Source organism: Marmota flaviventris, chromosome 5 (genome assembly GCF_047511675.1).
Source record: "Marmota flaviventris isolate mMarFla1 chromosome 5, mMarFla1.hap1, whole genome shotgun sequence".
In the NCBI taxonomy this organism is placed as follows: domain Eukaryota; kingdom Metazoa; phylum Chordata; class Mammalia; order Rodentia; family Sciuridae; genus Marmota; species Marmota flaviventris.
Window position 1 is genome coordinate 76445480 of NC_092502.1, and position 14792 is coordinate 76460271.

General features: G+C 32.7%; 1 protein-coding gene across 5 annotated transcripts in view; it reads right to left on the reverse strand.

The window, feature by feature from the left end:
* The window catches only part of Fer (FER tyrosine kinase), a 438465-nt gene that overhangs the window by 321391 nt on the left and 102282 nt on the right, over window positions 1-14792 (reverse strand). For all 5 annotated transcript variants that reach the window (XM_071612350.1, XM_071612351.1, XM_071612352.1 and 2 more), the window contains one exon: window positions 10617-10806. In XM_071612350.1, the coding sequence (XP_071468451.1) occupies window positions 10617-10806 (190 nt within the window). The remainder of the gene's footprint in view (window positions 1-10616; window positions 10807-14792) is intronic.

A 14792-nucleotide genomic window follows, 5' to 3' on the forward strand; every position in this document is an offset into this window, starting at 1 on the left:
TCCTTCCTGAGGCCATCTAATCACTTCCTCCCTTAACGCTTTCAGATCTTAATATAAATGCCACCTTATCAGGAAAGACTTCCTGATCTATTACACGATTTCCCAGTACTCATTTACTCCAATACTGTATTACATTTTTTTCTCCAAAGAATTGACACTACCTGATATATTATGTGTTTAATTGTTTATTGACTGTCTCCTCCAATTACCATAAAAGGCCCATCATAGCAGAAAAAGTTATGCTTATTTGTTCACTACTGTACTGCCAGAACCAGAAATCATACCCAACACCTGTCACTCAATAAAGTTTTGTTGAATGAGTAAATTAAAAAGGAATAATTAAATGTGTACTATTAAAAAGTGATACCTAAGACACATGAGGTAAAAAGGCAAGGTATAGGACAGTATTGCACACTTTACCATTTGTGTAAAAAGAATGGTAACCATATAATTTTCATTCATACTTTTAATTATATCCAATGCTTCTGTAAGTTTACTTCTAAAGAAAGGAATTGGGAAATGAAGGAACACTCAGTCACATATACATGTGCATATATTATCCAGGTACAGAAATTAAATGATGTTTGCCTTTATCATTAAGAAATACATAAGGTAATACTGCAGAAAAATATTGACGCTCATATTCAAGAATTCAACAAGTATATACTAATTAATTTATACGTAAACAAAGATATATTATTTAAAGAACTGAAATAGAATCTTAGGTTTTTAAAGTGTTTTATAATATGCAAAATACGGTTACACACATTATCTCACTTCAGTGTCACAGAAATCCAGTCAAACAGTATGAATACTCATTTCTTCCTTCTATGGAAAGGTAATCTCTGAAAAGCTAAGGAATCTGACTATAGTTACAGAGCAGAGACAAAGGTCAATTCAGTTCTGTTGATTCTTAGTCTGATACTTTTCTTAGTGTGTTACCATTTGATGGGTAAGACTTAGAATTCACATTTATGTTAGTTATTCAAAGAAAAAGATATGTTTTCATAATAAAAATAGATAAAACTCTAATGACATAGTCAATATGATGCCTTGATTGATTTCAGCTCATTTTAGTGTTCCAGGTATAAAACTGAAATATCAGACTATAATGTAAAATGGATAACTTCTGAGTCATAGTGACAGATAATTTTTAAACAAATCAGATATTTTGTTGGTTGAAAACATAACAGAATGAGACTTTATTCCATTGATGTTCAATTAAGCAAAATTAATTTAATAAGATATACAAAGAAGATAAATATATGTTGTGTGTTACTCTAGCAAAAGGGCTTAAGCAAAATGTGCAATTTTAGAAATAGCAAAGCAAAGATAATTATAGAATAGCTAATATATTTCTAAAGTAGAAACTCATTATATGGTACCATCAATTTTAGATATATTTGGCATATAAAGGAAATTCTTTCAATGAAAATCATTGTACTTGGTCCAAAGCATATGTTGTTAGAAGGTAAAATAACTAGATTATTATGTAGTGAAAAGGAAACCCAATTCTTCTGTTCAACAGATACTTAATGAAATTTTATTATATTCTTACAATTAGATAGCTAAAAAACAAAAATGAAAAAAGTGTTTTATGTAAGTGTGTATATGTGTATATGTATGTGTATATCTAAATGTAGATATAGATATTAGGAAAGTCAGTAACTGCTGTTTTCTCAAGGATCAGAAAATTCTGATATTCTCATCACTAACCAAGGGAGGCCAAAAGACCTCATCTTTCTACCTTGCCTCAGAAAGAGATTCTTCTTCCCTCAAGAGCTAGAATTGAAGTACTATATAAAATAATCCTTGAGTTTATAGAGTGCTTAAGCAACTCAAAATGCCTTCAGAATTATCAGTATATATAATCTTTCTTTATCTCAATTTGATGAGAAGGGATTTATTTTCTAACCCAGCATTTCCCAAAATATGTTCCATTGCACTATGGTCACTTCAGGAGGTTTTCCAAAATGGACTTAGGACAACATTTTCAGAGACAGCATTCCATACAATATTTTCCCTCTTGGGCATTTAATATGAAAGGTTAGAAAATTCCTTCAGTTAATACTACTTTTTCCTTCATTTAACTCAATATATTCAGAATTTTAGAATTCATATCTCCTTGAAACACTTCTTAACCCCTCTTAAACTAGTACAAATTATAAATAAAGAAAATAATCTAATGAAATTGATCAAATCAATATGACAAAACTTTTGGACTAGTACTAGTGCCAACAGAATATCACTAGCACAATTAGAAATATCTTCCATAAATTATCACTATACTTCATCTGTTGGAATTATAATGGCCTCATATATGTTTATTATAAATGTACTAAAGATGTATATTTTTGTCATTTGTTTCTTCCCTTTTTTTCTTTTTTTTGTTTTTTGTTTTGTTGTTGTTGTTGTTGTTGTTGTTAACAGGATTGAAGCCAGGGGTGCTTTACTACAGAGCTACATTCCCTGCCCTTTTTATTTTTATTTTGAGAAGGGGTCTTGTTAAGTTACTTAGGGCCTTGCTAAGTTGTGGAGGCTAACATCAAACTTGTGATCCTCCTACCTTAGCCTCCCAAGTCACTGGTATTAATGATGTATGCCACCATGCCCAGCCTTTTCTTCCTCTTTAAAGAATATTGCCAAAGTCCCAATAAATTTACTCCCCTCTTTTAGTAGTCTATAAGCTTCAGAAAATAACTAAAAAGACTAATCTTCCTAACATTAATCATAAGTATTAGAAACACTTGTGAATAAACCAAAATTATTTTTAAATAATCCTAAAATTTATAAAATGGCAAGTTTTTATTGTTATGGTAAACACAGTATACCTTTACAGGTGCATTATTAAAGGTGTTTCACTTTTATTACTGATTCTGCTAATAAAGTTATTGGCAATCAAAACTAAAGTACATAGGAATAAATCAAGGAGGTGAAAGACCTTTATATGAAAACTATAGAACACTGAAGAAATAATTTGAAGAAGACACAGAAGATGGAAAGTCCTCCCATCTGCATTAATAGGCAGAATTAGTATTACTAAAATATCCATATTATCAAAAGCAATACACAAATCCAATGCAATAGCCATCAAAATACCAATTGCATTCTTCACAGTACTAGCAAAAAACAGTCCTGCAATTCATTTGGAAGAATAGGCCCAGAATAGGCAAAGCAATTCCTTCTTTTTTGTTGTTGTTGTACCAGGGATTGAACTTACTGAGACACATCTCCAGCTGCTGCTGCTGCCCCCAAAACACCCCCACTGCCACATTTTTTTTTTTTTAATTTGAGTCAGTGTCTTGCTAAATTGCTCAAAGCCTCACTTAGCTGCTGAGGCTGGCTTTCAATTTGTGATCTTCCTACTTCAGCCTCCCTAGACATTGGGATTACAGGTGTGCGCCACTGCACCCTTACCAAAGCAATTCTAACCAAAAACTGTAATGCCAGAGGCATCACAATACCTAACCTCAAATTATACTACAGAGTTTTAGCAACAAAAACTGCATGGTACTGGCATGCATACACACACATACACACACACACACACACATACACACACACACACTCACACATATACACACACACACACACACACACCAACAGAATAGAAGAGAAGACAAACTAACCCAGAAAAGTGCCAAAACATACATGGGAGAAAAGACAGATTTTTTTAACAAATGGTGCTGGGAAAGCTGGATATACATATGTGGAAGAATGAGAATAGATCCTATTTCTCACCCTATCACAAAAGTCAACTCAAAATGGATCAAAAATCAGAAACTATGCAACTCTTAGAAGAATTCATAGGGTCAACACGCCAACATATAGGTGTAGGCAACAACTTTCTCAATAGAATTCCTAAGTATAAGAAATAATACCAAGAATTAAAAAACGAGATGATGTCAAATTAAAAGTTTCTGCACAACAAAGAAAACAAAGCGTGAAGAGAGAACCTACAGAATGGGAGAAAATCTTTGCTAGCTACGCTGCCTACAGAGAATTCATATCCAGAATAAGAAATCAAAAATTTAGCCAGGCTCAGTGGCACACACGTGTAATCCCAGTGGCTTGGGAGGCTGAGGCAGGAGAATCTCAAGTTCAAAACCAGCCTCAGCAACTTAACAAGACCCTCTCTCAAAATAAAAAGGAATGTGGCTCAGAGTTTAAGTGTCCCTGGGCACATCTGAAGCTCAATTCATGTTACAAAAAAAAAAAAAAAAAGACTCAAAAACTTGACACCAGGCCAGGCTCAGTGGCACACACCTGTAATCTCAGTGGCTCAAAGCCAGCCTCTACAACTTAGTGAGGCCCTAAGCAACTCAGTGAGATTCTGTCTCTAAATAAAATACAAAAAAGGGTGGGAGATGTGGCTCAATGGTTAAATGCTCCTGGGTTCAATCCCTGGTACCAAAAAAAAGAAAAGAAAATAAACAAACAGAAAAAAAAACACCAAAAAGAAATAATAATAATAATAATAATAACCCAATTACTAAATGGACAAGTGAACTAAACAGACACTTCTCAAAAGAAAGCATTAAAACAGCCAACAAACACATGAAAAAATGTTCAACATCTTTAGCAATTAGGAAATGCAAATCAAAACTACACTGAGATTTCATCTCATGCCAGTTAAAATGGTAGTCATCAAGAATGCAAACCATCAATGCTGGAGAGGATATGAAGAAAAAGGAACACTTTTACACTGGTTGGTGGGATTGTAAATTAATAGAATCACTATGGAAATCAATATGGGAGTTCCTTAAAAGACTAGGAATAGAATCACAATATTGACCAAACTATACCATTCCTTGGTGTTTATCATAAGAATCAGTCAGCATACTACAGCAATACATGCATACCTGTTTATAGCAGCGCAATTCACAATAGCCAAACTATGGAACCAGCCTAGGTGTCCATCAATGTATGAATGGATAAAGAAATTTGATATGGATACACAATGGAGTTTTGTTCAGCTATTAAAAAAAAAGAATTGTTTCATTTGCAGGAAAACAGAACTCAAGAACACTAAGTAAAATAAGCCAAATTCAGAAACTCAAGAGTCATATATTTTCTTTCATATGTGAAAGCTAGAGGAAAATAAGGAAAAGAAAGGTGGAGGTGGGAAGTCTCATGAAAATAGAAGGGAGATTAGTAGAGTACAGGAAAAGGACCATGGGGGCACAAGGGGAGAGAAAGAGGGAATAACAGGAAATGATAATGGCCAAATTATATTATTATATCATGTACATATTTGAATATGTAACACTGAATTCCATCATTATGTATAATTATAATATACCAATAAAATATGGAAACATATCAATAAAAATATGGAGTTATGGGCAAAAAGAAATAATAGCAAATTCAAAAAGTTAAGATTCAGTTATCTAACCTATCATTTCACCGTCAAATAATTTAACATCTATCTTCCAAAAGCACTCTTTCTTAAATTATAAGCTAACATCTGGAAGATAAGCATTGCCATTCAAAGTTTTACATTTGCATGTTTATAATGGTCTTTTGACCACTCTGGACTCCTATAAACTGATCCTACCACTTTTTTTAACTATCACTCTCCTCTTGACATCTTTTCTCTTCCTTAATAACTTAAATTCTTTACTCAATCATTATAATCACTTTCTTACACAAAGCTTTCCTCCTTTGCCCCTTTCTTAATTCATTCATCATACATACCTAGGAAAACCACAGCATTAAATAAATCTAACTCTAGACAGCCTACTCTGCATCATGCCAGTGTAGCTGAACACACTTTATACAACATTACTTACAAGTCCCATCCTAAACTTGTGATCCCAGCACTGTATCTTCCATCATATATTCTTGGTTGTATTGTGCAGGATCACAACCTCAAGGGAGCCTTTGTTACTACCTAGCAATCACACTATATTGTCCTAGTCCATTCATTCTCCCATTCTCCTTCTCCTGTTCTTCCAATATCCAAAAACTCTTCTAACACTTTCATTCTCAGCCAATAAGCAATCAGAAGAAAACATTCCCAGAATCTCTATCACCACCACATCTACACACCTATCAGGAATCACCATCCTGCCTTTCAATTAATGTGACAATATCAAAGCTACTCCATTTGAGTATTATAACTCATAATCTCTCACCTATTAATTCTGAAAACTTCTCCCTTACCTAAAAAAAAAAAAATGGTTGGGTTGCTTGTTTTTGCCTTTCTACTGGATTACATCTTTAACATTCAGATAAAACAATTTCTTCTTCTTTCAGTAAGTACTGAACATTCCCAAATTTACTGCCTGAATTTTTTATGTGTACCTTTGACCTTTATAGAAATCCTTGTAAAACTTGTCTTTGCTCACTTCATACAATTCTCATTTCCTTCTCTCTTATATCCCTCTTAAATAGGTTTTATCCTCTATATTCTATTGAAACTGCTCAGTAGTGACCTTCATGTTGTTAATTCTAATACTCAATTATCAGTTCTCACTTTATAGCACTCATCAATAACATTTAATTCAATTGATTACTCCCTTTGCCTTGAAATATTTTCTTCACTAGGCTTCAAGGATATCTGATTCTCTTAATTTTTCATCTCCTATATTGGTTAGTTCTCAGTCTCTTCTATTGCTACTCCTGTTTGTAAACCTCTTAATTGAAGTGCCCCAGACTTTAATCTGTGTTTCTCTTTTCTTTTTTATCTTCTCTCATCTAGTGATTTTCAGCAGTCAAATCAGTTAAGTACCATCTAACACCTACAACACTCAAATTTATATTTGTAGTTCAAATCATGCTCCTAACCTCCAGGGCCAAATATCCAATTTCTACTGACATATCTTTTTGAAAAAAAAACAACTGAAATTTTGATCTTCCTCATCAAAGCTGTTCTACCTATAGCTTTTCAATTTCACTCAAAACCAATTCCATTCCTCCAACAACACTAGCTAAAAATCTTAGTCATCTTTGACTCCTCTCATACTTCACATCCACATGCGCTCAACCTTCAAACTATATCAAGACCTACCATCCTTGCTCAAACCATCATCTTCTTTCGTCTAGGTTACTGCCAATAGTGTCATTTTCCCATCTTTGATCCCATTAAATACATTCTCAACACAGTTGCCACAGTGAACCATTTCACTCCAAAGTCATGGCATACCGTTCCTCTGTTATAACTCCCCAACCCAAAGGCTCCCTGCTTACCTCAGAAAAAAGCTTAATCATGATCCATAAAGCCTTAAAATCTATTCTTCATAATTTCTCTGACCTCTGCTTTCACACCTTCCTCTATTCAGGACTCCTGGCTGTACTTGAACAGTCCAGACATGCTCTTGCCTTACAGTCATTGCAATGAATGCACCTGTGAGCAGAAGGTGCTTTCCTCAGACATCAGAGTGTCTTGCTAACTACATCCCTGTTTCAAGTGTTTGCTCAGATGTCACCTTCTCGTTGTTATTTATCCAGACCAGCCTTTAAAACTGTCCCAACTTCTGACACTCTAGACCCCCAATCCTTTAGACTGCTCTGTATTTACTCCTTGAAACTTATCACCTTCCAGTGTAATATTTAATTTACTTATTTATTAACTGCCACTCCCTACGGAATGAGTAAACTTGAAGAGAAGAGATTTTTTTTTTTAAAGGGAGAGAGAGAGAGAGAGAATTTTTTTTTTTTTTTAATATTGATTTTTCTTAGTTTTCGGCGGACACAACATCTTTGTTTGTATGTGGTGCTGAGGATCGAACCCGGGCCACACGCATGCCAGGTGAGCGCGCTACCGCTTGAGCCACATCCCCAGCCCAAGAAGAGATTCTTTTTATTTGTTTTATTCACTGATGTATACCAACATCTAGAAATGTGCTCATCACACAGTAGGTGATCAATAAATAATGCTTGAATAAAAATGAAAACCACATAATCAAAAGCAGTAGAGAATTTTTGTGTAATACTTAATATTTATCATGTTCTCCTCTGTATTCTGGCCAAAATTATACTAGATAAAAAGATAATATCAGAAGAATGATCTATGCAGAAAGAGATTAATACATTATACAACATAATTTATATTATCTTCAATATTTTTTTGGATTTTTTACAAATTAATAGATGGGTTTTATCTCATTGAATTATGAAGCCAAAAGAAGCAACAATACATCTAAGAACCTGATTACACAATGCTTACTCTGGTTACATATCTATATTGCTTAGAATCCATAAGACTACTCATCCATGGCCAATGGTACAATTCTTGAAAGTATTCTGCCACAAAGACATTCACCACTGAAGAGTCAATGTTTTAGGTGTAATTGCCATTAACATGGATCATAGGGATTAGTTATCGGTCTCTTCTGCTCTTAAATAAAATTTAGGCCCAGTTTTCACAACTTTCCATAATATTATAGTTTAATGTTAAGGTTTTTCAATTCTTACAATAGTCAACTAAATTCTCTTATTGAAATTTTACACCGTTTATGAGATAGAATTTTTTAAAAAGGAAAAGCCCATAAAACTATGTTAAATCCAGGCTCTTTTTGTAAGGTTACTCATAAAACAGTGCTTAAAAAACCACTGGGGGAAAAATCATTTATGCTTTACTATTTTTATTGTTTTCAAGTAAACTGAAAAGTTGCATTCTAAAGACTATTCAAAAATATTAAAGTATGCAAAAATTCCATTGATATTAGTGGGAGTATCAATTTTTAAGAACATACATTGCAAGTATTTCTACTTTCTTCATAAAATATATTATAAAATCTCATTAATTGGCATTAATTTGGGGGATCCCCTGTCTATTACTTTTAACTACATATGTTATAGTATTAATTTATTACTTTTAACTACATATATTATAGTATTCCTCTATAGAATTAACTGATTGTAAAAACTTACTGACTTTAATTTTTCAACTAAACACTTACTAAAGACATTGTTTAAATGACTAGATAAGACATATTTATAATTACTCTTTCAATTATTTAAAATAAATTGGATGAAATGAAATATCTAGCATTGCTTTGCAAAAATAAACAGGTATTATCACCACTTAATAAATAAGTATGAGAGAAGAGCTTGAAGGTGCCAAAAGGTGGTTTGTTCTCTTAAACTTTATCATACATTCCTTTTGAAACATTGTTTATTCAATTCATTTGGTGAATAAAGATTTTCCTCAAAGATTATGAAATATTAAACTCCAAATGATTACAAAATCTTAAGAAAATGAGAATTAACTAATATATTTTATATTTGAAAGTCATGTTTATATACATAGTTATCAATAAGAATAGCTATCATCTAACAACTCAAATAACTATCTTTTATTCTATCATGATAATGTCAACATGTGTTATCTACACTTAAATTAGCCAGTATTAACCAATCCACCACTAAGTCAAGCCATTAACCAAATAACTAACAAATACCACACCCACATGGTGATAGGAAAATATTATAAAATACACTCAAAACCAAAAAGACTTAAGGTTCTCAAATGCCAAGTAAAAGAAAAAAAAAAACTGAAAAACTTATCTGAAAGAATGTATATACCAGATTGTTAAGGAGAATCATAATGCAATAAGGAGAATCTAACAGTACTGTAGAGCAAGGAACTAAAATTCATGAAGTGATCTATAGATTAGTACGGCTCAGTTAATAACAAAAATAGCAGTAACCACAATATTTCAAATATTTTCTATTTATTTCCACATTTAACAGTTTCTAATTCAGCCTTTTGAAGACATTTGAATCCATTTACCAATCAAACTAAAACTACTAAAATATCAACTATAAATTCATTTACTATAATAGTTCTATCTATGGAATACATCCAGCTAACCCACAGAAAAAACAAGGATATAGCTCAGGTTTTTTCAACCACAACACTATTGACACTTTGGGCTGGATAACTTTTCATTGGAGATGTGATAAAGAGGCTGCTCTATGAATGGAGGCTATTTAACAGCCTTTAGACACCAATAGCATCAACTAGTTGTTACAATGAAAAATGTCTGAAGATACTGCCAAATCTCCCCTATTAGGCAAAACTTCCCCTTAGTGAGAATCATCAACAGAAAGAAGAGGGAGAGAGAAGGGGAAATAAGGAGGGAGAGAGGGAAATGAAAGAATTTTATTCCAGGTATTCTTAAACAATTAATAAAATAAACTTCAAGTTGGTGAATTACTAGCTAAAACTTCTTTTTAAAACTAAATGAATATTTTGATTTATGAAAACAATGAACATACCACCAATCTGAGGTAAATAAAACTCTACTACTCTTAAGAACAAAAAACTAATAATAAACAGTTTTCTCCTTAATTCTTACTTCTATCTTAAGAAATACACCCTGCTTTCCTGCTGTCTCCCAGGAATAAAAATAATTATAGTTCTTTCTTTACAGTTTTGAAGGCAAGAGATGAGCATTTTCCTCTGATTCTTAGCTGGTTTTGTAAGTGCTCTCCAGGTGACCTGAGATGACTGACAACTCTATTTTGCATTTAAAAACAAGTCTAATAGGACCTGCATATTAACAAGAGCAATAATTTGTTATAGCAAGTTAGAACTAAATTTTGTATTCACTTGTTGCCTAGACACTACTCTTTCAAGTCACTCACTGGATTACTCTTTGGCTTACCATAGATGTAACTGATCGTGCATCTTCTTCATAATTTACTATTGGAGGTGGCTCTTTTCCATCATTTTCTTGTACTTTTTGCTCTAGTAATTCTTTCTGTGCTGCAAACTTTGCCTCAGTGCATTTCAGCTGTTGGACCGATTGTTTCAGCTCTTCAAGTGTCTGTTTTTGGCTTAGCAGAAGCACAATACTAAAAAACAATAAATTAAATATAAATTACTACAATTTTTTATAGAAGTGAAGACATTAACAGAAAGTATATATGTAGATTATGTTTTTATTTCCTTTCATTTTCCTTTTTATAGGAGTCCTTCAGAATCATAAGAAAACGAAATTAAACATTTTTAGTTGTCACAATAGTTAGGAAAAGTTATCATCAACAAAATGGAAGAAAGTGTTTGGAAATAAAACCCAAATTCAAAATGCTTTTAAATATATTGTGATCTATGACATTCATTTTACTTTACACCTAAACCATCTTCTTCACAGAGTAAAAATACTTAGGTCCAGAAGTTTAGGGCCTAAAATGAATGAAAATGACAGAAGAATTTTAAATTTATTTCAAATTTCAATGGTAATATAGTAAGGGTCAGATCTGTGCCTAGGGTAAAAGAAATGAATTAATGTGACACTCAGCAGTGTGTATGTAATCAGGCAAGTAATAGGGAAAGGGATTATGGCAAGGAATGGGGTTGAATGTGATTGTGGAAAGAATTATAAACTAAGTCCACAAACCTATCCAATATTAACATAAAGACAGATCACCCCAACCCTCTTTTAGAGAACTTGCCCCTATAAAGGCTGCATTCAATGGGAGTTTCAAACTCATTTATACACATATAAGCCATAGGAAAACAGGTAGGGATGGTGGAAAGGCCTCTGGAAACACCTCATCTGTATAGTATATATTAATATCATGAAAGAACTATGCCACACACACTGCCAAAAGTAAGTTATTAATACATAAGAGACAATAGATTATAAATTAGAAAAAGCTTCATAATTTGGCCATAAAGTCAGAAAATTATAAATTCTGAAACTTGAAACTTTCAAGAATCAAAATGTAAACAGAACAAGTGTTTTTAACCACAATGAACCCACAGAGAGATAGACATAAGTCATCTGCTGATTGATGTTCTGGGTGTAAGCTCATGACTACTATAAACAAAGCAACAGTCTTTATATTGCATTGAGTTTCAGGGGGAAGATATACCAACAGAAATGTGGAGAACAGTGCTTGGGAAAATTGAACTAATGAGTGAGAATATTTGTAGGAGACCTAGAAATGTCCAGAAGACAGATTACTCTAAACGGTAGAATTCAATAAATGATAATTATCATTTACATCACCATCATTCTAAGTCCATGGCCTATTTTCTAAATCTGCACAAATTTCTTGGTAAATTCATGCTGGTTTGCTTATTAGTCAGTAATTGCTTTTTTATAATAAATTGGTATTTTGATGTCTTAGGGAATCCTTCCAGAGAAACATGACTTGTTAATATATTCACTTTAGTGAACAGAATGTTTTAAGGACCCAGGTCCTAGAAAAAATTACATCTACTCTATACTAAGAGCTTCTTAAGGGTTTCTTCTTTGCATCTTCCTAGCCAAAACAGAAAGAAAGAGAGAGAGAGAGAGAGAGAGAGAGAGAGAGAGAGAAGAAAAGAAAAGAAAAGAATAAGTAACAAAGTAACAATTAAATCATTTTTTAAATGTGGACAAAACAAACAGAGGGGTATACTTGAAAATAACAATATCGTACTGTTAGCAGTTCTTCATAAAGATGAATGGGAAATGTAAAAAATAAATTAAAAGAATGAAAATAAGCTTTCCAAAAGTGAAATATGAAATGACAAGGCATAATAATTACCAAAAAAGCAAATGTTAATGAGTACCCAAATATAATTTTAAAAAACATCTATTTATGGGAGTAAACAGCATAAATTTGACTCTATCTTAAACCTGTGGTAAATTGAAAAACAGTCCCCTAAAGATGACCAGATGCTCATTTCCAAAACCAATAGAATAAGTTATCTCACACAGCAAAAAAAATGTCTAGATATGATTAAGTTAAAAATTTTAATATGGGTATATTATCCTGGATTATCCCAAATGACCCCAAGTAACTTAACTATCCTCATAAAAGGAAGACAAGAGACAATTTCAGAAAGGACAGTTGACAACTGAAATGATAGGGGGAAAAACAACGTGCTGAGAGGCCAAACCAAGGGAAGGAAGATAACCTTTAGAAGCTGGAAAAAGTAAAGAAGACTCCACAAGAAATCATTCCTATAAATACATTGCTTTTAGTGCATAATGCTCATTCAGACCTAAAGAAATATAATTGAATAAATTTTTGTGTGTGTGTTTGTATATGTACAGGTATGTATATGCTTTTAAATTATCTTTAAAAGATAATATGGATATTATCACATATGTATAATACTTTTAAGTTATCTTAAAATGGGTAATGAGAATTAATATTGTCAAATGGTCAAACTACCAAAAAGCACTATACAGATTTAATGCAATTCTTATTAATGCAATTCTTATTTTCTAGGACCCAGGTCCTAGAAAAAATTACATCTATTTCTTCATAAAAATAGAAGAGCAGTCATGAAATTTATTTGGAAAAATAAGAGGCCCAGAGTAGCCAAATCAATCCACAGCAAGAAAATTGAAGCAGGAGGGATCACAATACCAAACCTTAAATTATACTACAGAACCACAGTAAAAAACAAAAACAAAAACAAAAAAACACAGCAAGATATTGTCACCAAAACACATATGTAGACCAACGGTTAGACACAAACACACACAAATACAGTTATCTCATACTAGACTACTAGACAAAGGTGCCAAAAACATACATTGGAAAAAGATAGCCTCTTCAACAAATGGTGCTGGAAACACTAGAAATCAATGTGTAGCAAAATGAAACTAAAATCCCATCTCTCACTATGCACAAAAATCAACTCAATATGGATCAAGAACTTAGGCACTAGAACAGAGACCCTGCACCTAATAGAAGAAAAAGTAGGCCCAAAACTCTCAAATAGAGCATTAATCTCCAGGATATATAAAGAACTCAAAAAGTTTAACACACACACACACACACACACAAAAAAAAAAAAAAAAAAAAAAAACCTAATCAATAAATAGGTTAAGAAACTAAACAGATACTTCACAGAAGAAGAAATACAATCAATCAACAATATATGAAAAAAAATATTCAATATCTCTAGCAATTAAAGAAATGCAAATTGAAACTATACTGAGATTCCATGTCACTCCTAGTCAAAATGGCAATTATCAGGAATACAAATAACAAATTGGTGAGGATGTGAGGAAAAAGATATACTCATACATTGTTGGTGAGACTACAAATTAGTGCAATCACTCTGGAAAGCAGTGTGGAGATTCCTCAGAAAACTTTGAATGGAACCACCACTTAACCCACTTATCCCACTCCATGGTATATACACAAAGGACTTAAAATCAGCATAATACAGTGTTGCAGCCACATCAATGTTCATAGCAGCTTAATTCACAATAGCTAAGCTATGGATCCAATCCATGTGGCCTTCAACAGATTAATGGATAAAGAAAATGTGATACATATACACAAAGGAATATTACTTAGCCCCCCCCCCCCCAAAAAAAAAAGAATAAAATCATGGCATTTGCCAGTAAATGAATGGAACTGGAGACTATTATGCTAAGTGAAATAAGCCAACCTCCAAAAACCAAAGGCCAAATGTTCTCTCTGATATGCAGATGCTGACTCACAATAGGCAGTAGGGAGGGAGGAGTGGAGGTTCACCAGATTGGACAGCAGGGCATGTGGGGAAGGGAGAGGGGATGGGAATGGGAAAGTCAGTAGAATGAGTTGAACATAACTTTACTATGTTCATATATGAATACACAACCAGTGTAACTCCACATCATGTACAACCATAAAAATGAGAAATTATAATCCATGTATGTATGATATGCCAAAATACATTCTACTGTCATGTATAACTAAAAAGAACAAATCATATATATATATACATATATATATATAAATGGGTCATAGACTTAAATATAAAATCTAAAACTATTAAATTTTTAGCAAAATGTAAAAAAAATTCAAGGTCTAAGATTAGGCAAAGAACTTTTAGACTTGATACC